Consider the following 23,530-nt stretch of genomic DNA (forward strand, 5'->3'; position numbering starts at 1 on the left):
GGAACTCAGCGGGTCAAGCAGCAGTGGGTCAAGGAGTTTGTTGCTCCAGATTCCAGCATCTGCAGTCTCTTCTGTCTCTGGTAAACAGTCTGTGAGTCATTCATGCTGCCATCACCAACACAGCCTGTCCTGGTCACATCACGTAGATGCCACGGCAAAGAAAGCTCACCAGCGCCTCTACTTCCTCAGGAGGCTAAAGAAATTTGGTTTGTCCCCTTTGACACTCACCAACTGATGTATCACAGCTTGGTACGGCAACTGCTCTGCCCAGGACCGCAAGAAACTGCAGAGTTGTGGACACAGCCCAGTACATCACAGACACCAGCCTCCCCTCCTTGGACTCTGTCTTTACCTCTCGTTGTCTTGGTGTAGCAGCCAGCATAATCAAAGACCCCACCTACCTGGAACATTCTCTCTTCTCTCCTCTTCCATCAGGTAGAAGATACAGGAGCCTGAGGGCAAGTACCACCAGGCTCAACAACAGCTTCTACCCCACTGTGATAAGACTATTGAACTATTCCTTTATACAATGAGATGGACTATGACCTCACGATCTACCTTGTTGTGACCTTGCACCTTATTGAACTGCACTTTCTCTGTAGCTGTGACATTTTACTCTGTACTGTTATTGTTTTACTGTACTACATCAATGCACTCTGTACTAACTCAATGTAATTGCATTGTGTAATGAATTGACCTATATGATCAGTTTGTAAGACAAGTTTTTCACTGTACCTCAGTACAAGTGATAATAATAAACCAATTCTCAGATAATGGTTAAAGAACGTTGGCTGTGGTTCAGTGGGGAGCATGCTTGCCTCTGAGCCAGTAGGTGACATTTGACCAGATATTTCAGTGTATTGCTGAGGGAGTAATGTGCTGTCAGAGGTACTGCCTATTGGAAGAGTTGTTAAACCAAAACTCTGCCTGCCCTTTCAGATGGCAGTGAAGGATCCTGTAGCACTTCAAGGGCTTACACATTAAACAACATCACTTTAGTAGATTATCTGGTGGTGCTTCCAATGACGTTTGTGGAAACTTTCTGTGGGCAAATTGCCCATTTTGTTTCTTGGACTGTAACACTGACAAAACTACAAAATGCGTTGACTACGATGTATTTCAAGGTGTTCCAGGGATGAAAAGAGTTATTAGGAAGTGGTGGCCTAGTGTGTGTTTGGGAGATGAGTTGGAGGTTCTCTTGATCTCTACCATACTACCATGGAGTCTCTCACTGAGAAGGCTCAGTTTAACCTTACATCTGAAAAGCAGCATTTCCGATATTGTATACCTTCCATAGGAGTGTCAGAGAAGGTTATCTGCTTAGTGCCTAGAATGGTGTTTGAACCTATGACTGTCTGATTCAGAAATCAGAGTCGCGCCGGAGACCTGAATAATCATTATTGTCTCTACTACACAAAAAGTACAATTTCAGACAATTTTCTGTGCATTATTTTATTTTGTTCTTTGGGTCATTTCAAAGTCATATGAGCTAACATTCCACCAATTGAAGCTAAGCTGTAGTGCACTCTCCTCTCAGGTGTTGTCCTAAAGAAACCAGTTGTGAGATGGAACTTAGTCCATATTTTGGACTTTGCAAGGATCAGAAGAGCAGGAGGAAGCCATTCAATACCTTCTGCGCCACCATTTAATTAGTCACAGCTGAGTTGTACATTAACCTTATTTAGTCACCTTTGCTCCACATTGACCTGACAACGAATGGATCTGACAAAGAATGAGTCTGTCCTCATGGAGAGCGAGCGAGCGAGAGAGAGAGAGAGAGAGAGAGAGAGAGAGAGAAGGGGCACACAAGTCTGAGTGCACTGTGTGTGGTTCTGATGAAGGATCATTGACTTGAAATGTTAACTCAATTTCTCTCTCCGCAGAAGCTACCTAACTTACTGGAGTAGCTCCAGTGTTTCCTGGAATGTTTAAGGCTCAATGTACTGCCCTTTGTTCTAGATTCCTCCAAAATAAGATATTATATAGTTACATGGTGTCCTTCCAGAAGCACAATGCATATGATCTTCACTGCAAGTTAACTGCCAGAGAAATGCAGGGAACAGTTTCAACTACTATAAATGGCATTTTTGACCTCACAAAGCCATAGACTCCATCATAGAGAGCAACTATGGGGTATCCTTTGTAAAATTAGCTGCCCACAGAAATTTGTCTCCACATTACATTGGCTACATGACAGCGTGCAGGCTGTGATCTTAATTAATGGGTACACAACAGATCCAAGCTCAGTGTGGACCAGTGTCTTGGACTCTCTTGCAATGTTACATCTCACCTTCAATAAGCATCCCTCTGGAATGAAGCTAACCTGTAGGGCAAAGAGGAAACTTTTCAGCCTATATTGCCTCCACTCCAGCACAAGGTGATCCCAACTGTGCAAAATTAAAAGGGGTGGCAGCCTTATTGTTCACAGTCAGTATTACACTGTGGTATAGAGACTGTACCCCATTTTTTCTCAAATCAGACGTAGTGGGGGCAGACCTTTGGATAGGCACTGCCTTTTGCAAAGGCATCTGAAGGATTGGAGCTCCCCCCAGTGTCCTATCAAGTAAGTACAAGCCTACCGTTCAAGTAATAAACCAGGGTGAAAGGGAAGTGGTTCAAGTTCAAATTTATTGTCATAGGCATATATACACAGGGTATAAATTCCATGAAAATTAGATTTTTGCAGCAGCAGCACAGTATATTACAAATATGACAAACATAAGTTAACATAGACTTAAATGAAAATAAATTATATATAACTTGCATGACAAAATAAACTAAACATAATGACATTAGTCCAAGTTGAGGAAAAAAATATAGTCTGAGATCGTGTTAGGGTTTTCCAGTTCAGTTCAAGGACCAAACGGCAGTGGGGAAGAAGCTGTGGTTGGACCTTGAGGTGTGGGTCTTCAGGCTCCTGACTGATGGCAGTATCGAGAAGTGGGCATGGCCCAGATGGTGGGGGTCCTCAATGATGGATGTCACCTTCCTGACACATCGCCTCTTGTAGATGTCCTCGATGGTGGGGAGAGCTGTACCTGAGGTGGAACTGGCTGAGTCCACTACTCTCAGTAGCCCCTTGCGTTCCTGTGCTTTGGAGTTTCCACACCAGGCTGTGATGCATCCAATCAGAATATTTTCCATTGTACATCTGTAGAAGTTTGTCAGAGTATTTAATGACATGCTGAATCTCCTTAAACTTCTAATAAAGTACAGACGCTGGCGCGCCTTCTTCATTGCTGCATCTGTGTGCTGGGCCCACGATAGATCCTCCAAGACGTTGACACCCAGGAACTCGAAACTGCTCACCCTTTCCACCACAGGCCCTTCAATGAGGACTTGTATGTGTCCGCCTGACTTCCCCTTCCTAAAGTCCACAATCAATTCCCTGGTTTTGTTGATGTTGAGCACAAGGTTGTTGCCACGACACTCAACCAGCTGACCTATCTCACTCCTGTATGCCACTCGTCACCATCCGTAATTCTGCCAACAACAGTGGCGTCATTGTCGAATTTGTAGATGGTGTTGGAGCTATGCTTAGCCACACAGTCGTAGGTATAGAGAGAGTAGAGCAGGGGGCTAAGCACGTAGCCTTGAGGTGAGCCTGTGTTGATGATCAGCAAGGAGGAGATGAGGTTTCTGATCCACACTGATTGTGGTCTCCTAGTGAGGAAGTTAAGAATCCAATTGCAGAAGAAGGTACAGAGGCCCAGGTCTTGGAGCTTGATAATAAGCTTTGAGGGAATGATGGTGTTGAATGCTGAGCAGTAGTCAATGAACAACAGCCTGAAGTACTTGTTCAGTTTGTCCAGATGGTCCAGAGCAGAGTGGAGAGCCAGCGAGATAGCATCTACTGTAGACCCCAGCCACCCAGGTCATTCTCTCTTCTCTCCTCTTCCATCAGGTAGAAGATACAGGAGCCTGAGGGCACATACCAGGCTTAAAGACAGCTTCTACCCCACTGTGATAAGACTATTGAATGGTTCCCTTGTACGATGAGATGGACTCCGACCTCAAGATCTACCTTGTTGTGACCTTTCACCTTATTGCACTGCACTTTACTCTGTACTGTTATTGTTTTTACCTGTACTACATCAATGCACTCTGTACTAACTCAATGTAACCGCACTGTGTAATGAATTGACCTGTACAATCGGTTTGCAAGACAAGTTTTTCACTGTACCTCGGTACAAGTGACAATAGTATACCAATACCAAAACCTATGTGGCGACAGGCAAATTGAAGTGGGTCCAGGTCCTTAATGAGGCAGGAGTTGATTTGAGCCATAACCAACCTCTTGAAGCACAATGAAATGGATATAATTGGTCTAAGAAGGGTAGAAATTGGACATTGCATATTGCTAACATTGCTTCAGTATTGTGTGGTGGGAAGTCCATTGTGGACAGGTGAGGTTGATGACTGGGTCAGGGAAAGTCAAACCTGGGAAATTTCTGGGATCTTTCAGACTCAGGTTACCTACCCTTGAGCATAAGCATACGCACTCAAGTTCAGGCCCGTGGATGGAACCCAACCTGACCAGGCCTGTGCATGCACACCTGTCCTTAGATATTCCAGGCCATTGACACTCAATGGTGTGCAGGCACCAGCCTGTATAAGGACAGCAAACCTTGGTGAAGGAAACCACCTGTGTCACTGTCAGATGCGGCTGACCTGGATGAAGTACAGTTTTGATAATAAAGTGGATCGAACTGATATCAAGGAGACAGAGAGCAAATGAAGAATTTTTTTTTAATTTCAACAAAATGGGCTTATATTCCCAAGGCCATGTCAATAGAGTCATAGAGACCTACAGCACAGAAACAGGCCCTTCTGCCCACCAAGTACCTGTTGATCACCAACCACCTACTTACATTAATACCATTTGTTTACCTCCTCCCTGCTTTCTCATTACCTCCCCTCAGATTCTACCACTCACCTACAAACTAGGGACAATTTACAGTGGCCAGTTAACCTACCGACCTGCATGACTTTGGGATGTGGGAGGAAACCGGAGCACTGGATGGAAACCCATGGGGTAACAGGGAGAACATACACCACTCATCATCCATCACAGACTCCACGGGAAAATAAATCTCACACTTTCAGTGCCCTTGTTCTCATCAGTAATTCCAAAACGCCACCACAAGCAATGAAGTAAAAGTGATCTATGGTAGGCGGCGGATTCGGTGATGGTAATGCCATTGAATGTCAAATGGTTCTACTCTCTCTTGTTAAAGATGATCATTAGTTGGCATTCATGAGCCCATGCTTGAATGTTGTCTAAATCCTTTTGGTATGCAGGCATGAACTGCTGAGGAATTGTGAATGGAATTAAACATTATGCAACTAACAGCAAACATGATGGAAGGAGGATCATTGATGAAGTATTTGAATTTGGTTGGGCCCAGGACGTTGCCCTCAGGATCTGCTGCAGTGATGTCCTGGGGCTGGGTTGATTGACCTACAGCCATGACCATCTTCCTTTTTTGTGAGTTATCAGGCCAAGCTTTGAAGGAGTTTCTCTTGCAATCTGCTGACTTCATTTTTACCAGGGCTACATGATACCTCACTTAGTCAAATGCTACCTTGCAGTCACGGACATTCTTACCTTACCTTTGGGATTCACTCTTTGATCCAAGTTTGGACCAAAGCTGTGATGAGATCCTGACAAAACCCAAATTGATCGTAGATCAGTTGTTTGATGGCACTTTTGACAACATCTTCCATCAAACTGCTGATGACTGAGAGCTCTACTCACTGGGGGTATTTAGCTCGATTGGATCTGTCTTGCATATTGTGAACAGGACTTATCTGGGGAATTTCACACATTGATAGGTTGATGCCAGTGTTGTAACTGCACCAGAATATCTCAGCTTGAGATGCAACCAGTCTTCAGTATGACAGAGAAGTTGTCTGGCCCTGTAACCTTTTCAGTATCCTATGCTCTTAGCTTGTTTTTTTTAAATATTCCATGAAACAGGCTGAACTGGCTAAAGACTGGCTTCTGATCACAAGAGGAATCTGAGATGGATCACCTACTCAGCACTTCAGGCCGAACAGATGAATGCTTTAACCTTGTCTTTAGCACTCACATGCTGAGCCTCACCATTGTTGAGGATAGAAATGTTCTTGGACGGGACGTTACTCCTGTTAGCTGTTTAACTGATCACCACCATTCACAACCAGATGTGGCAGAACTGTAGAGCTTTCATCATATCCATCAGTTATGGGATCACTTATTTCAGTCTATTGCACATTAATAACAGTAGAGTTGGAGAAATGCCAAGCCATGAGGTTATGGACTGTGATGGTATGTATTTCTTCTGCTACTGTTGGTCCACAGAAGCTCAAGGATGCCGAGTTCTCAGCTCCATTCTGAGTTTATCGCATTTAAAGACAATTGCAACTGTTGGGGAGTTCCTTGGTATGGAGACAGGATTTTGTCTTTATGAGGTCTGGTGATCACTTCTATCAATGCTAATTAATGGCAGTGGGGGAAAGATGCCTCGTCTAGTGAGATGATAAATACAGAATCTATATAGATGGTGTTAAAAGATAATAAGCCATTTATCGTGTTATTAAGGGTATGTTGTATAGAAATATATAGTTAAATCCATAAGCAGAATATAGTTATAGAAGATTTCAAAAGCCCCCAAATGAATTTTGAGGAAAGGTACTGGAAGGTGAAAAGGGAATCAAGCATTTGCAATGTGTACAGGACCACCGCCTAATCAAGTGTATACAATATATAGAGGACCACCACCTGATTAAGCAACCAGTACACAATACATTTAAGAAAGGAAGAATCACTGTGAGATCATATAATGAATGATGAAGCTAAACACATGGGAGATTGAAGAGTAGGAGAACAGGTCTAGTGATCACAGCATGGTGACGTTCAAGATTAGGATCACAAGTGACACAAGCAACTAGGGTGACCAATTATGAAAGAGTAAACTAGACTGACATAAGAACTGCGGGGAGAAAATCCCAAAAAAACAGTGGGAAATGTAGAGACAAAAAACTGTGGGAAATGTTTAAAGTTCTAAATAATGGAGACCAAGAGAAACAGTTAACTGTAAAAGCCAAAAGCAAGTAACCTAAACACGGGCAGTGTGGATGAATAAAAAACTGAAGGGAACTGAGGTGAAACAGTGTTTGGTTGACAGGACTCCATTTTGGCACTCGACTCCTTCCAAATACCAAATTCCTTCAGCTTGCATCTTGCCAAACACTACTGAGACTATAAAATGCACATTCACGCTATGTCTCAATGTAAAATTGGTCCATGAATTCCAAATAATTGTAATTAATATTAGCAACGGGCATTTCATCCCTTTATCTCTCAGCACGACTTCCCAGTGCTGTCCTGACCAAACTGCTAACTTGCAACTTTCGTAAACCTGGCCTCACCCACACAGTGCACACAGATCTCTGGGATAGAGAATCCAAAAGATTCACAACCCTCTGAGTGAAGAAGTTCCTCTTCATTTCAGTCTCAAATGGGCAACCCTTTATCCTGAAATTCTACCCCCTAGTTTGAGATGCCCCAATCAGGGGAAACATTTTCTTAGGATCTACTGTCAGACCCCCTGAGAATCTTGTGTTTCATGAGATCATCTCTCATTCTTGTAATCTCCAGAGAGACCCATTCAATCCACCTTTCCCTAAAGGATAACCACTCATCCCAGAAATTAACCCAATAAGCCTCCAAGACGAGTTTGTCCCTCCATTAAGGTGGAGGCCAAAACTGTGTGCACTACTCCAGGTTTGGTTTAATCAAAGCCTTGTACAACTGCAGCACGATTTTCTAACTATTGTGCTCCATTCTCCTTGCAATAAATCCATGGATTGGCTTCACTCTCCCTAACTTTGTGACCTTCTCCAGCCCTACCATGCTCCAAAATTTCTATCCTCATCTATTTTTTGTCCTTTTATGGATCTCAGATCATTCCACTGATGGCTCCTGTGCTTTACAGTCAAGGTGGGAAGACTCTCCATGTCCCCTCCTTCCTTTAAAATGCTCCCTAAAACCTAGGAAAACTAGAACAAGTGTAAATGAGTGCTTAACAGTTGATACCGACCGGGGGGGGGGGGGGGGGGGGGGGGGGGTGGTGGTGAGAGCCTGTTTCTGTGCTGTATGACCATATGACAGCAAATGGAAATTCAATGATGCTATGCCAGTATTACAGGCGTACAGTATCTGCAATATAGAAGATGCCATATTCTGAGCAGGGCAGATGCCATCTGTCACCTTAGTCTTGGCATCAAGATGCATCCAGGCCCCACACTGAAACAGGTATTACTCTTTTGCCTATGTAACCAACTTCTGCCTGATGTTCCCTTCTACCAAATTGCCAGAATTAAGCCAACTACTTTAAAAAAAACACAGGTACAAGGGGCCTCACCAGAGGACCTCAAAGGAATCATCACCCTGCGCTCCCAATTGTGAGCTTTATACCCTCCCTCTCTCCTCTCGAAATTGGTCTCCCAGTCACTCTCCCCTCAGCAGTCACCTTCCCATTCCTGGTCAACCCTGCTCTCGGTCTCCTTTTCTTGATTGCTGTCCTTCCATTCACTTGATTTAAAGAAAACATTTTTGAACCACCACCTCAGAGTATGATTCTACCCCTCATCTTCCCATGTTCATGCTCAGGCTACAGCTCATGCCAGGCATCTCCTCCCAATTGGCTGGAACCAGGAATTTCCCACACAAGGCAAATGAGTTAGAACATAGAACAGTACAGCACAGGACAGGCCATTCGTCCCACAATGTTATGCCGACATAGCTATTCCCTCCTACCTACAGAATGCCCATATCCCTCCACTTTCCTCTCATTCATGTGCCCATCCAAGACCCTCTTAAAAGCCCCCAATGAGTTTGCCTCCACCACCCTATCAGGCAATGCATTCCAGGCATCCACCACTCTCTCAGTAAAAAAGTACCACTCACGCTTGTTCTGAACCTACCCCCCTCACCTTAAATGCATGCCCTCTGGTATTGGATCGCTCAATAATGGGAAAAAGTTGCTTAAGTTGTCTAACAAGTTCTAGTACAAGCTTTAATAGTTGACTTAAGTCATTGGGAAAATAAATAAGTTGAGCAGGATTTCCCATTACCCTATTTTTACTTACAGCTCCTCCAGGAACTGGGAGGGTCAAGATGACCTGTGCTCTGTGTGGAAGGTGGTGTTCTCATTCACTTGCCCTAGAGGAGGTCTCAGGATCGGGAGATGTTGCTGAACAAATCACGGTGAGTTGCTGCAGTCCATCTTGCATGGGTGGTAGAAGAGTAAGGTCACAGATGGGATACTAATCAGGCAGGCTGCTTTCTCCACAATGGTGCTGAGCTTCTTGTATGTTGAAGGAGCTGCGTTCATCCAGGCATCACCCTCTGAGTTATGCCTTGTAGATAATGCAAGATGTATGCAGAGTCGGGAGGTGAATCCCACACGACAGTTTCAGATATGCTCTCATAGTATCAATGTGGTTGGACCAGTTAATTTTCTATTCATTGTAAACCCTCAGGATGTAGGTTTGGAGATGGTAATGCCACTAAGTGTCATGAAGAGTTATTGAGCAGCAGAATTTATACAATGTGGAAGGTGGAAGTTCAGTTAGGAAAGCATCAAAATGGCTGTCATAGAGCTCATCTATAATTTTCTGACGTTCCCTTGAGTCAAGAACTGTCCTTTCGATTGGAAAAACTCCTAATTAAAATACACGAGAGAATGAAACAAAGGAATTTTAGATCAGTTAACTTAATATCTATTGGTAGGAAATCACTAGAGTCTATAATTAAGGATGGGGTGATTGAACACCTTGAAAATGTTCAGTTGATGAGAGGGAATCAGCATGGATTTGTAAAGTGTAGATCAATGTTTGGTGAACTAAATTGAGTGTTTTGCTGGGGTAACTAAAGCAGTGAACAAAAGGAATTTCACTGGTTGTTATTTACATGGAATTCCACAAGATAAAGTCCACCATTGGAGACTGTCAGCTAAATTTGGAGCTCATGGAATTAATTCATCTGTGAGGAAACTGTTTGAGCAGGAGGAGAGGGAGAGTATCAGAATAAATGGGAAGTAATCAAATTGAAAGGATGTGACTAGTGGGGTCCTGCAAGAATCTCTGTTTTGGCTGGAACTGTTCATTATATTCATAAGTGACCTAGATGATGGAAAGGAAAGCCACACATTCAAATCTGGTAAATGAAGGAAGGTAAACAATGCAGATTGCAACATTAAATTAATAGATCTAGTGATGTGCATGTTGTAAGACAAGTTCGTGAGGTCTCAAAGGTCAAGGACTCTGGACACAGTCTTTGGAGTTAAAAATGATTTATTCACAAAGACAAACGCAAGACAGGATGAACAGGAACGGACACACACTTACACACATGCACATGGGTGATCGCGAATGTGGGGGGAAATCGCAACAAGGGTGAGCTGCACGCACACACACACACACACACAACAAACTGGGTACAAACAAATCAAGGAAGAAACAATACATGCCTGCCACCTTCCTTGACTCAGTGCAAGCATCGGCTCTATGGTCCCAGGGATCCTTAACTAATTACTCTTAAGCAGTGCACAGCTTACCTCAGCATCCCTCAGAGACCACAAAGAGAGAGAACCAAGCACATGCGGCACTCTTTATAGTGCTGGAGGGCTGGGGGTGGTCCAGCCGAGGTAGTTCAAAAGGGCCAATGGTCAAGTGTGCCAGGAACAAAGGTGCTCAAAGATCCAATAATTAGGTGTGCACTAATGGGTGGGGGTGGAGCCAAACCTTGATGGACAGTGGTGTGTCTACCAACCAGGTAGGTGCATTGCTGTCATCTGACCAGATGGGGCCAGTGTTGTCACTGTCATGTGACAGCCACGACCCTCCACAATACAGTGCAAAACTGTGGCAAATTAATTCCAACAGAGGCAAATGATGGGTAATCTACCTTAGACCTAAAGTCGATAGAATAAGGTAATTTCTAAATGATGAAAAGAATAGAAGGAATGGAAATTCAACGAGAACTAGGGGTCTATGTAAAATATATGATTGATATGTATAAAAAATAATCTAAAAAGCTAATGAAATGAGAGCACCTAGATCCAGAGGACTGGAGTTCAGGGGGATAGGTGTTAAACTCAAGTGATACAAGAGCCTGGATAGGCCACACAAGGAATAGTGTGAGGAGTATTGGATTAGATGGGAAATATTGGTCTTGGAGGCAGTGAAGTATTGACTCACCATCATTTTATTTGGACATCCATTGGTTAATTAATGAGAAAGTGGGGATCTATTCACTGGAGTTTAAAAATGCATTGATGATTTGTTTGAGGTTTTCAAGAAATTGACAGGGGATTGAAGAGAAATCAACTCTGCCAATCAAGGCGTTGAGGCATAACCTAAAAATTACAACCAGGCCTTTCAGGGGATGAAGTTTCCTCATACAAGTATAGTAGTGGTAATAGTTTGGACTCCCTTCCGTTGTTGCTACACTAATATTAATTTTAAAGCTAAGGTGGCTAGACTTTGGTTAAACAAAGATATTAAGGGATGTTGGACAGAAGTAGATATATGCAATAGCAGGCATATGCAAATAAGCCATGATATCATCGAACAGGCTCCAGAAGCTAAATGACTTGCTCCTTTTTCCCAGTTCCCAAATCTACATACAGTTTTTGTTGAATGTACTGTTTGGAAATAAATCTATGGTTTTACACTACATGTGGACTTCTTTGATATAGAAAGATCTTCACTGTCAACTGTCCCAACCACAAACTCTGATGATCAGTTCCTTGACAACTCTCTGAGCTAATCCTGACCGTTCCCCACCGTGGTGTTGTATTTAGTCTAAAAATAATCTTTTGTTCACATCCCTGTTCCGTCTCAAAGACGACTTGCTTTTTTTCTCTCCGAAACATCAGCTGGGGAACTAAATGTAATATTTCCAAGTCTGCTGATGACATGAAACTGAGTAGGAATTTGTAAATGTGAGCAGAGATAATAATGCAAAAAAGCTAGGTGAACTAACAACAACATGTGGAGAAATTATGAGGTGCTATGTGACATAATGAATTGCTATTATCTCCTTCTTGGCCTGTGTCAAATTGATTGGGCTGGCCCAGAACACCCTAATCAAAAGATGTATTTCACCGTGTGTTTCAATATACATGTGACTAATAAAGATATCTTATCTTATGGAGTGTCTTGGGCTATTTTGCTGCATTACATCCCCTAACCAATGCACATTGAGTTATTGTACTTACAGATATCTGTTTATATAAATGTCTCCTGGGGATAAAAGACGTCTAAGGTAATAATGGTAATAAAGACTATTTTAAAATATTATGGTATTTAAGAATTGCCATATGTTCTATCATATTAATTATTTATAATAATGGCTAAAGTCAAGAAAACTCACAACAGTACACAAACATCTTTATGATGTCAAGAAGGCAACATATATCATCAAAGATCCCCACCATCTGGGCCGTGCCATCTTCTCGCAGCTACCATTGGGCAGGAGGTACACAAGCCTGAAGTCCCACACCACCAGGTTCAGAAACAGCTACTTCCCTTCAACCACTCGGTTCTTGAACCAACCTGCACAACCCCAATCACTACCTCAGTAATAGCAACACTATGACCAGGTTGCAGTACAATTGACTTTGTTTTTTTCTTGTCCTAATTGTGTTCTTTTTTGTATAATCTGGTATTATTTACGTTTAGATATATTTACATAGAGTAGACAGCCAGTGCCTCTTTCCCAGGGCACCAGTGCTTTAAAGTAATGGGTGGGAAGTTCAAGGGAGATATCAGAGGAAGGTTTTTTTTACCCAGAGAGTGGTTGGGTCGTGGAATGCACTGCCTGGGGTGATGGTGGAGACGGGTATATTGGTCAAATTCAAGAGATTGCTAGATAAGCATATGGAGGAATTTAAAATAGGGGGATATGTGGGAGGAAGGGGTTAGATAGTCTTAGGTGTGGTTTAAAGGTCAGCACAACATTGTGGGCCAGAGGGCCTGTATTGTGCTGTACTGTTCTATGTTCTATGATATTATGTTTTTCTTGTGAATGTGATGCATTTGAGATGAGATATCTTTATTAGTCACATGTACATCGAAACACACAGTGAGATGCATCTTTTGTGTAGAGTGTTCTGGGGGCAGCCCGCAAGTGTCGCCACGCTGCTGGCGCCAACATAGCATGCCCACAACTTCCTAACCCACACCTGGAGGCAACCCACGCAGACACAGGGAGAATGTACAAACTCCTTACAGACAGCGGCCAGAATTGAACCCGGGTCGCTGGCGCTGTAATAGTGTTATGCTAACTGCTACGCTACCATCATGTTGCAGCTATATAAACTTTGTTTAGGCTGCACTTGGAGTACTGTGTTCAGTTCTGGTCACCCTGTTACAGGAAGGTTATGGAGGCTTTGGATAAGGTGCAGAGGACGATGTCCAGGATGTTGCCTCAGTTAGAGACTATTAGCTATAGGGAGAGGTTAGATGGACTTGGAGCACTGGAGGCTAAGGGGAGACCTGATAGATGCCATGTGCCTGTGATGCTGCTGCTGCAAGTAAGTTTTCCATTGCGCCTGTACATACGTGTACTTGTGCAGATGACAATAAACCTGACTTTGACATGTACATGATGCACACGTAAGGTTTACAGAATCATAGACGACCCTTCTCATCCCTCCCTCGACCTATTTGTCCCACTGCCGTCTGGCAAGCGGTACCGGAGCCTCCGGGCCAGAACTACTAGACTGTGCAACAGTTTCTTCCCCCCAGGCTCCTGAATACCCTGGTAGGCAAATGCCACGTCAAAAGCCCTGGTTTGCACAACGGCGTATAAGAACTCTGGCTGCTGCTGAACATGTTTATACAATGAGTGCAACACACTGAGCTTTGTATTTCTCTGCATCCAACTCGGTTTTGCACTAACTCTGCACTAAATTTGTATTTTGTATATACTGTCTTTTGCACTATTTGTACTTGCACAATTTTCTTGTCTGCGTTCATTGTATGTCCTCTGTTCTATGTATGTCCTCTGTTGTGTGAGTCTGGGGGAAACGACATTTCGTTCCTCCATGTGTTTTTATAGCATATGGGTGAATAACAATAAAGTAACTTGAACTTGAACTACATTGTATGTTAAATAAACATGTAAACTGCATGTTAAATTGACGGTAAATAAATGTGTGTACGGTGTCGATGTATCAAGTTCATCTTGATATTGCAAGAACAGATACAAATGCCCACGATAAATAAGGACTGCTACGGTTTAGAGGGAGTCCCGCGGTACCTGCAAGCTGCTCCCTCCGGGCCGGAGGGCGGACCGGGCAGCGCGTCCACTCCCGCCGGGTCCCAGGCTGCACCGTCTCCCCGGGCAACGCGCAGGCCCCGTCGCCGGGGAAGGGAAAGGAAGGGAAGGGAGAGGTGAAAGTTGAAAGTGCGCCCTTCTTCCCAGCAGCCCGTGCAGGCAGCCGTTGGCGCGTGTTTTTGTCCCCCGCCGACCGACCGACGGCTGTGAGGCGCCTTCGCTGCCATGGTGAGTCGGTGCCCGGAGTCCGGGCCCCGCTGTGGTCCAGGGACCGCCGCCTGGTGGTGGTGGTAATGGTAATAGGGAGGGGTCCGCAGTAACCCCGCAATCCGGGCGCCTCGCCGGTCGGGTCGCGGCCTAGTCCCCAGGCTCCGCCGGGGGCTCGAGTTCCCTCCCTCCCTCCCTCCCTCAGCGGCGCTCCGCCCTCGGGCACACACATCCCGGGGTGGGATCCCCCTGCCCCAGCACTGACGGACGCTTTCTCTCCCGCAGAGCTTACCTCTGAATCCAAAGCCGTTCCTCAACGGGCTGACCGGCAAGCCGGTGATGGTGAAGCTGAAGTGGGGCATGGAGTACAAGGGCTACCTGGTGTCGGTCGACGGCTACATGAACATGCAGGTGAGGGCTGAGCTGTGGTCCCTGTGAGAGTCACCGGCTGCCGGGGATAAAGCAGATGTCTGGGGTGGCGCTGGTTCAGCCACGTTCACTAATCTGTGTTGTTTAAAATCATCTTTAGCTGTGTAAATGTAATCTAGTTTGCAGCCTGTTCAAAAACTTGTGAGGATACTCAATGCTAACAACTTTAACAAGCATGTGGTTGCGGAATTTTAGTTCCCCCCCCCATATTCTTTTACCTATAGATTTGTACAGCACAGAAATGGGTCCCTTCTGCCCACCTTGCCCATGCTGACTGTGATACTTATGCATGCTAATTCCACTTGCCTGTGTCCCTCTGTGCCTTTCCTGTCGAAGTACCTGCCCACCTTGCCCATGCTGACTGTGATACTTAAGTTAATTCCATTTGCCTGGGTCCCTCTGTACCTTTCCTGTCAAAGTACTTGCCTATGCTGACCCTGATACTTATGCTAATTCCATTTGCCTGTGTCCCTCTATGCCTTTCCTGTCAAAGTACCTGTCAAAAGCCTTCTAAAACCCATCTAGTTCTCTAACCTCCTTGGCTTTCAGCCACTCAAGCTCACTGCTGCTCTGCAACATCATAGCCGACTTTCCACCTCTTAGCGTTTTCCTGCTGAATTCCCATAATCCCTCAATTCCTCTAATATCCAAAAGCCTGTCCTCAGTTTTGATTGCAATCAATCAGCCTCTACAGCCTTTTAGGGTAGAGAATCCAAAAAATCACCACCCACTGAGTGAAGACGTAAAAGAGACACTTTGAAAATGTGACTCCCTTATTCCAGACTCTTCTACCAAAGGAAATATTCTCTGTATTTGTTCTGTAGAGCTCTATACTTCAATGAGGTCACCTCTTATTTTTCTAAATTCTAGAGTAGAAATATAGCCTCCTTAGTCTCTTGTATGACAAACCTGCTGTCCTAGACCAAAACTGTACCAATTCCAGGTTCAATTACACAGGACTTTGGTGAGATGGCAATAAGACATCTTTACTTTTGTACTGAAACCCCATTGCAATAATGATCAATGTACCATTTGCTGCCTTAGTTGCCTCCTCTATCTGCATGTTAGCTTTTATTGATTCGAGTACTAGGATACTCGTGTACCTTAGAGCATCAATATTTCCATTTAACACTAATACTGGGTGTTTCTGATGCTTTTTTTTTAACCAAAGAACTTCTTTTCTGTACACTGACCTTGTGTATTTGCCTTTGTTTCTGCTGCTTATTTATTTTGCTTCCTACATTTCCAACTTGCTCTTCTAACTTTGTTTCTCTCCCTACTGACTCTTGTCTTTGGAATTTAAACCCTCCCTGGAAGCACCAGCAAATACTCCTGGGAAGATATTGGTGCTGGTCCTGTTGAGGTGTAGCCAGTCTGGCTTGTACAGGTCCTGCCTGCCCCAGAAACTGTTCCAAAATCTCATCTAAAACCCTCCCTCCTGCAGCATCTCTCCAGTCACGCATTCATTTGCTCTATTCTGTTTCTTCACTTATTGGCACGTGGCACTGGGTACAATCCTGTGATTGCTACCTTTATGAGATTCTGATTTTTAACCTTTCCTGTCCCTCAACATCAATTTGTGGCACCTCAGTTCTCCCTGTGCTATTGGCAGTGATGTGGGTCACAGTGTCTGGCTTTTCACCCTTCCCTTTCAGAGATGCTCAGCAGCTGTTCAGTGATGTCCTTGATGCTGGCATAAGGGAGTTAAATTACCCATCCTGGATTCACTTTTATGGCCACAGAAGCACCAATCTTGTCGTCTTAACTGTTGAATCTCTGTCACCATTGCTTCCTTGTTCTTCTTCCCCTCCTGTGCATCTCAGTTACTTGTACTACACTCCCTGATTCTAGCTACATTCTCCAATGCCACTGTCCAACAGAGAAAATTTATCAGTGAATGAGGTGGACTCTGGTTCCTGGGCTGCATATCTGCTCCTCCTGGACTGCCTATTACTCCCCCATGCCCTCTGCATCTGCCCATTCTTGAACTGCAATGTGACACTTCCCTAAACGTGCCACCCATGAAGTCCTCAGCCTTATGGATGCACAACAGTGACTCCAGCTGTTATCAGCTCTGAAACCTGGAATCAAGCTGCTGCAGTTGATGTTTTTGGCACCTCATTGTCTAATTCACTGAAAGTGTCTAAGACTTCTCACGTAGCACTGGATTCACGTTGCATTCAGCTGGGCTCTCCTGTCAAACCTCATCTTTACAAAACTTATACAGTACAAACTTGCCAGAAAGGACTCATCAATTAACTACCTTGCACTTTCAAACCAGTGCTGAGTTGCTACTACTGATCCCCCACCTCACTGAAGTCCCCTTGCCACACTCATGAGGGCTGTGGAAGACATCAGTTCAAGAGCAATTTGATGCCCAAATCCTGGAAAAGTAAATAAAATTAACATGCAATCATGAAGTGTTCTGCTCAGTGAACCTGTGTTTCTGAACTCAGTTGCACTTTTGTAAATTTGATAGTGTAGAGGTCAATATAAATTTGAAATGGTCATAGAGTTGTACAGCATGGAAATGAGCTCTTCGGCCCAGCATGTCCACGCTGATTTTTTTGCCATCTGCGTGAATCCCATCTGTCCACACTAAATCCAGATTCCCTTATTCCCTGCATATTTAAGTGCCTGTCTAAACATGGTGATTGTATCTAACTCCACTGCCACCTCAGGCTGTGAGTTCCAGGTATCAATTATTTTCTTTTTAAAAATAAAATGTTTTACCCTGGGATCCCATTTAAAACTTTTCCCTCTCACCTTAGACCTATGCCCTTTTTATATCCCTTCCATGGGTCAACAGACTCTTGTGTTAGTTCAAAGGAACACTGAGACTGGTGTCACAGACACTTTTTAAAGTTCTTTTACAGGATGTGGCTCTCGTTGTCAGGGCAGAATTTACTGATCATCCATTTATCCCCTCGAAGGCAGCGAACTACCTTCTTGAACAGCTGCTCTGAATATCATGTGACTATTCAGTTGGGTCGGGTGTTCCAAGATTTAGCCCTGATGACAAAGATTATTTTCCCAAGTTTATTGTTTGACTTGAGGGGATCTTGCAATAGTGATATTTTCATGCACAAGGAACTTTTGTTCTTTAAGGTGGTAGAGAGGTCAGATGGTGCTGTTGAAGAAGCTATGCCTGGTTGCCATGGGGCATTTTGCAGAAGGTACACAATGTGGCAGTGGCACACTAGTGGTAGAGTAAATGTTGAGGGAGCAGAATTGGGTATCAGTCAAGTGGGATGTTTTGTCCTGTGAGCTTGATTGTTGGAGCAGTTCCCAACAAGACCTATTAGAGAGTATTCATTCACAGCCAAGATGTAAAGGTGGAAGGAGTCAGGATATCCAGCCTCTCACCTGCTCTTGTTGCCCGCAGTATTTATGTTGCTTGTGTAATAATGACCCAAGAATGTCAATGGAGAGAGGAATCTCAGCAATGTAATGCTGATGAAGTCATGGAGAGATTATTAGACCTGCACTTGGGGGGTGCACATTTTGATTTCGGGCACTTGCTAGTTATCAGCCCATGGCTGAATGTAGCCCAGATCTTTCTGCATGTAGGTTTGGGATGCTTCATCTTCTGAGGAGATGCAAATTGAATTGAACATGGGCAATCATCGGTGAACATTCTGACATCTGATCTAATAGAATGAAGATATTGATAACGCAGGTAACAACAGTTGGGCTGAGGATAGCAACCTGACAGTAATGTCCTGGTGAATAAGTTCCACCATAAGAAATGGGAGCAGGTCATTTAGCCCTTCTGCCTGCTTCATCACTTAGTGAGGAGGTCATGATTGCTCTTTTACATCAGTGCCACTTTCTTGCACTGACCACATTTCTCTTCATACCCAAAAATCTGAGTCCCTCTGTTTTGAATATACTTACTGACTCCACAGGTCTCTTGGGTAGACAATTCCAAAGATACAAGTGAAGAGGTTTCTTTGCATCTATGTTCTGAATGGGTGATCTTTAATTTTGAAACTGATCATTGGTTCAAAACGCTCCACCTTGGAGAAACCTCATCCGTATAACTACTTTGTCAAGCCCAGTACAAATTTTGTTTTGTGAGATCATCCCTTGTTTTTCTAAACTCGAGTATAGATCCAGTTTGCTAGTAGAACCCCAATCTCAGGGATTCTTCTCAGAACCCTTTGTTGCAGTCCCGCAAGTTCTTCCTTTGGTAGGGAGGCCTGTAAACAACATTCCAGGTGCAGTCTCAGTGCTTTTTATGCTTGCAGTGAGACATTATTACTGTTGTATTCAAATCCGTTTGCAATAAAGGCTAACGATCAATTTGCCTTTCTAATTACTTGCTGTACCTGCAAGTTAACTTTTGGGTACAATTCTGAACACTAACTCCTTTCAATATCCCACCATTTAGTTGCGAGGTGAAATACTGTTCCTCAAGCTTATGTTGGCCAATGTGGGAACAATGTAAAAGGGCCAAAGACACAGCTTGGAGTGAATGAGAATTAGTGAGGCTCGGGATCCTCTGGGATGTGGGAAGGGAAGAGATAAAAGGGCAGGTGTTGCATCTCCTCAACTTGCATGGAAAGGTTCCATGAGGAGTGGGTGTTGATAGAGATGGAAGAGTGAACTGTTGGGGATAGAATAGTCCCTTCAGACTACTGGAAAGGGAATACTCCCTTTGCACTGCTGATGGGGAAGAAGTCTGGTGGCAGCATCACAGTGAAGGTGTTGGAAACTTCAGGAGATGATTCATTGATCTCGAAGGTATGGACAAGGAGAACCATATGAGTGGGAGGAGGGGTGGGGGAGCAGAAATGTGGGCAATGGAAGAGACATGATTGAGCCGTGTTTACTCCTGTGTTTTGATGTAGCAGTGCTATTCAGCTGAGTGGTTCCACAGGTCACTTAGAGCATTATTGAGCGTCTGGTCACATCAGCACAACTGGATAAGGGTATCAAGTTTCTATTGGAGTCGCCATTGCTGGTACCAGCTTTTTTAAAATTCTAGGTGTATTTAAGTGAACTGAAATTGCATTTCCTGATTAGAGTCCCAAAGGCAAAATAGTGTAGGAAATTTTAAATAAATTCTTTTTGAAATCGGTTCCATATGTGGAGGTTGCATCAGATACTGTTTTATTAAGTGTTGTAAAATATTATCCTCAAATCTAACACAGATTTCTGTTGGAGATCCCACTGCACGGTACAGAGTTTTGATGCACATAGTTTTTACCAAAGAAAGTTTATAATTTTTCTTTTGTTCAGCTGGCAAATACAGAAGAATATATTGACGGTGCTCTAGCAGGTCATCTTGGAGAAGTCCTTATAAGGTGAGACTTAATTGAATATAATTTGGAATTGAAAACTCATGGCAATATTGTAACTAAATCTGCTCAAATTCATCAATGTTGTGTACTGGTCTTGTTACTACTGAGCATTTGAGAGACAAACTGCAGCTGCTGGAATCTGGAGTAAAAAATAATCTGCCGGAAGCTGCCTGACCTGTTGAGTTGAATTTGAAAATGCTGGAAAATATTTTCAGTTCATACCTATTAATCTAATTAATTTGTACTTGTTGATTTGACGCCATTCTGGATAAGATTTGTTGTAGGAAATGGAATACAGTTCATCTGATTAAAGAAATCCAGAGCAAGGGAGCCTTGGTGTAAAATTAGGAATATGGGAACAGGGACAGACCATTCTTTTAAATCATTGGTCTGTACCTCGATTCTTTACTCCATGTCCCTTGATTCCCTGATCTTAGTCTTCAAATTTGCTGCAGATTTGCGCAGTCTTGTTGAGAATGGCTGACCTTTGATCTTAAGATTATACTCTCCTTGTTCATGAGATTTCCCACCAGAAGAGAAAGTCTCCTTCTCTTTGCACCACATTCCCGACCTACCCTTCCCTGTCACTATCATTTATCAAACTGTGTTTATGCAACCTGTCCTTGTAACTTAACCTAAGGTTCTTGAATTCTAATGGGAGCACGTTGGCCTAGCCTGTGGCCAGTGTATTCCTCCAGAGGTGTTCACATCTGAACACCGTACTCTAGGAGAGCTGTGCACAACTGAAGTATTGCTTCCTTGTTTACTAGTTTCTATTTTGGCAAAAATGCCGGTTTCTGATTTGCCTTTTTGATTGCTTTATATCTGATCATTAATTTTTAGCTTTTTTTTCTGCATGTACTTGGATACCTAAATCTCTTTATTCCACAGCTCCTAGTTTTTCTCAACAAAATATTGAATTGTACTTCTCCAGTCTAAATTGGCCAACCTCCATCTGCCATGGTTTATTCCATTCGTAAATCTTTGTGATTCCCTTTTCCAGTCTACACAACTTGCTGCCCCCTATCTCCTCACCAAAAAATGTGAATGTAGAATTGTCTTTCAGTTAAGTCACTGGTGTGGTGAAAAACTGAGGATCCAGTACAGCTCTTTGAACCAGTATGTCACTCCCTACCAGTAAGAGAACAATCACTTTGTTCTGGCTTTTGGTCTCCTCCCCCTTATTAACTGATCCATGTATTAGTCTTTTACGCAAATCTTTATCACACAAGTTCTGGAAGTCAACATAAGCAACATTCCCCTATCCACCTTATTGGAAGCTTCCTGGATAGTATTATTGGATTCATCATCCATGATTTCCCAGAGTAGGGGAGTTTAAAAGTAGAGGGAATAGGTCTAAGGTGAGAGGGGAAAGATTTAAAGGTGATCTGAGGGGCAAGTTTTTCACAAAGAGGGTGGTGGGTATGCAGATCAAATTGCCAGAGGAAGTGGTAGAGACATACAATTAAAAGATATTTGGGCAGGTACATGGATAGGAAAGGGTTAGAGGGATATGGGGCCAAACGCAGGCAAATGGGAGTAGCTTAGATGTGCATCTTGGTTGGCATGGACGAGTTGGGCTGAAGGGCCTGTTTCTGTGCTGTATAACTGAGGACTACCATCGATCTGCTGATTACTAAAGAGTAACCAAGTAATTTCTGGACATGTTGATGTGAAATTGATAGGGTCAGTAATTACCTGGTTTCTCTCTCCTGCCCTAGCTCGGTATCATGTACTGTTTACCAATCTAATGAAGCAAATGCTGAATGTAGAGACGTTACATCTGCAACCTCACCATTTTGTTTTAAACTTTTTAATCTGCTAAACTTCTCCCTGTAACTTAGTTTTTGGTTCCTTCTGCTGTTAGTGCTTTGATCTGTCACTGGATTGTGTAAACAGACACAAATCGTTTTACAGTCTCATTATATCTTCTCCTGATTCATAAATGGCAAATATTGTTTGGGGGGTTGTGGCTGCTTAAGAAATAAAAGCAGGAATAAGCCAATCAGCCCTTGTCTCCTCCACCATTCAATAAAATCTTGTACTTCACCTCACTCTCCTGCGCAAACCCACTTCAAATAATTCCTTTGGGCCGCCACAGCCTTTGAGTTGTGTACTCTCAAAGTGAAGAAGTTTTTTTCTCGTCTTAGTCCTGAATAGCTAACTCATTTTGAGACTGACAACTTGTTTTAGTGTTTTAGACACCTGGACACCCTTCAGCTATGCTATCGAGTTCTGTAAGAATTTTGTATGTTTCAGTGAAATCGCCTCATTCCCCTAATCTCTAGAGAGTATAAATTCAGTCTGCTTAATCTTTTATGGGACAATTTCCCCTCATCCCTGGGATCTATCTTTGCCCCACGTTAGGGAGATGAGACCTGTAAGAATTTTGTACATTTCAATGAGATCACTTCTCATTCTTGGAAACTTGGAATGCGCTGAATGCATAGGCCTTTTTGAATGCTAACCATCTGCTTTCTTTTCAATAGGTGTAACAATGTATTGTACATCAGAGGAGTTGAAGAGGAAGAAGAAGATGGAGAAATGAGGGAGTGATTTAGCTTTTTTTTAAAAATAACCATGTGTGCAACAACTTTTTATATTGACGTGATAAAAGATTCCACTTGTTCTTATTATTGTGAAGCAAAATGCATTTTCCTTGGTTATACAAGACAAACTAATTTAATTGTTGGTGCATCTTTTTTTTGGGGATTGTGTGCTTAAAGTGTGAATTTTGGACGTTGAGCCAATAAACAAATTCTCGATCTTTGTAATTGTGTGTTGCAGTCGTAGATATTCAATGGGTTTTGTTCACTGGGGTAAGACCTTTCTTGGCACTTGGCTGAAGGTATGTAGTTTTTTTTATTAAATTTTATTTACAGCATGGTAACAGGCCCTTCCGGCCCAACGAGTCCGTTCCGCCCATTTTAAACCCAAATTAACCTACCCGTACGTCTTTGCAATGTGGGAGGAAACCCACGCAGACACGGGAGAACGTACAAACTCCTTACAGACAGTGACGGGAATTGAACCCCGATCACTGACGCTGTAATAGCATCGCGCTAACTGCTACGCTACCGTGCAATCTTCATTTTCTGAGTGGAGATCTGCTAAAGCCCAAAATGTTCTTGTGGTAGTTAAAAAGGGAAATACTTTTCATTGAATTTCCTGATCGAACCAAGTGATTCTTGTTGGCTCAGCAAAGACTGCATTGCCCCACATGTGAATGTGCTGTGATGAATATTGTGCCTTTGTC

The 23,530-nt window shown here is 43.3% G+C and overlaps 1 protein-coding gene and 1 long non-coding RNA gene across 2 annotated transcripts; one reads left to right on the plus strand and one right to left on the minus strand.

Annotated features, from left to right (window-relative positions):
* Positions 1–2,697: 2,697 nt before the first annotated feature.
* LOC127580413 (uncharacterized) lies at positions 2,698–14,398 on the minus strand. The gene is made up of 3 exons (XR_007957818.1): positions 14,315–14,398; positions 9,136–9,710; positions 2,698–3,921 (listed from the first exon to the last, which is right to left on the minus strand). It is a non-coding gene; the product is annotated as an uncharacterized LOC127580413 (long non-coding RNA).
* A 33-nt stretch (positions 14,399–14,431) lies between these two features.
* Positions 14,432–23,048, plus strand: snrpf (small nuclear ribonucleoprotein polypeptide F). Its single transcript, XM_052033848.1, has 4 exons — positions 14,432–14,560; positions 14,825–14,950; positions 20,213–20,277; positions 22,764–23,048. Exons 1-4 carry the CDS (start codon positions 14,558–14,560, stop codon positions 22,828–22,830), a joined length of 261 nt encoding a protein of 86 aa, XP_051889808.1. The 5' UTR covers positions 14,432–14,557; the 3' UTR covers positions 22,831–23,048.
* The last annotated feature ends 482 nt before the right edge of the window (positions 23,049–23,530 follow it).

The sequence above is a fragment of the Pristis pectinata genome, chromosome 19, assembly GCF_009764475.1.
Source record: "Pristis pectinata isolate sPriPec2 chromosome 19, sPriPec2.1.pri, whole genome shotgun sequence".
NCBI lineage: Eukaryota > Metazoa > Chordata > Chondrichthyes > Rhinopristiformes > Pristidae > Pristis > Pristis pectinata.

Excerpts from the sequence above, each read along its gene's own strand:
- snrpf (XM_052033848.1), top strand. Across the intron at positions 14,951-20,212 it reads ACGGCTACATGAACATGCAG|CTGGCAAATACAGAAGAATA; the intron begins GTGAGGGCTGAG and ends TCTTTTGTTCAG. Across the intron at positions 20,278-22,763 it reads CTTGGAGAAGTCCTTATAAG|GTGTAACAATGTATTGTACA; the intron begins GTGAGACTTAAT and ends TCTTTTCAATAG.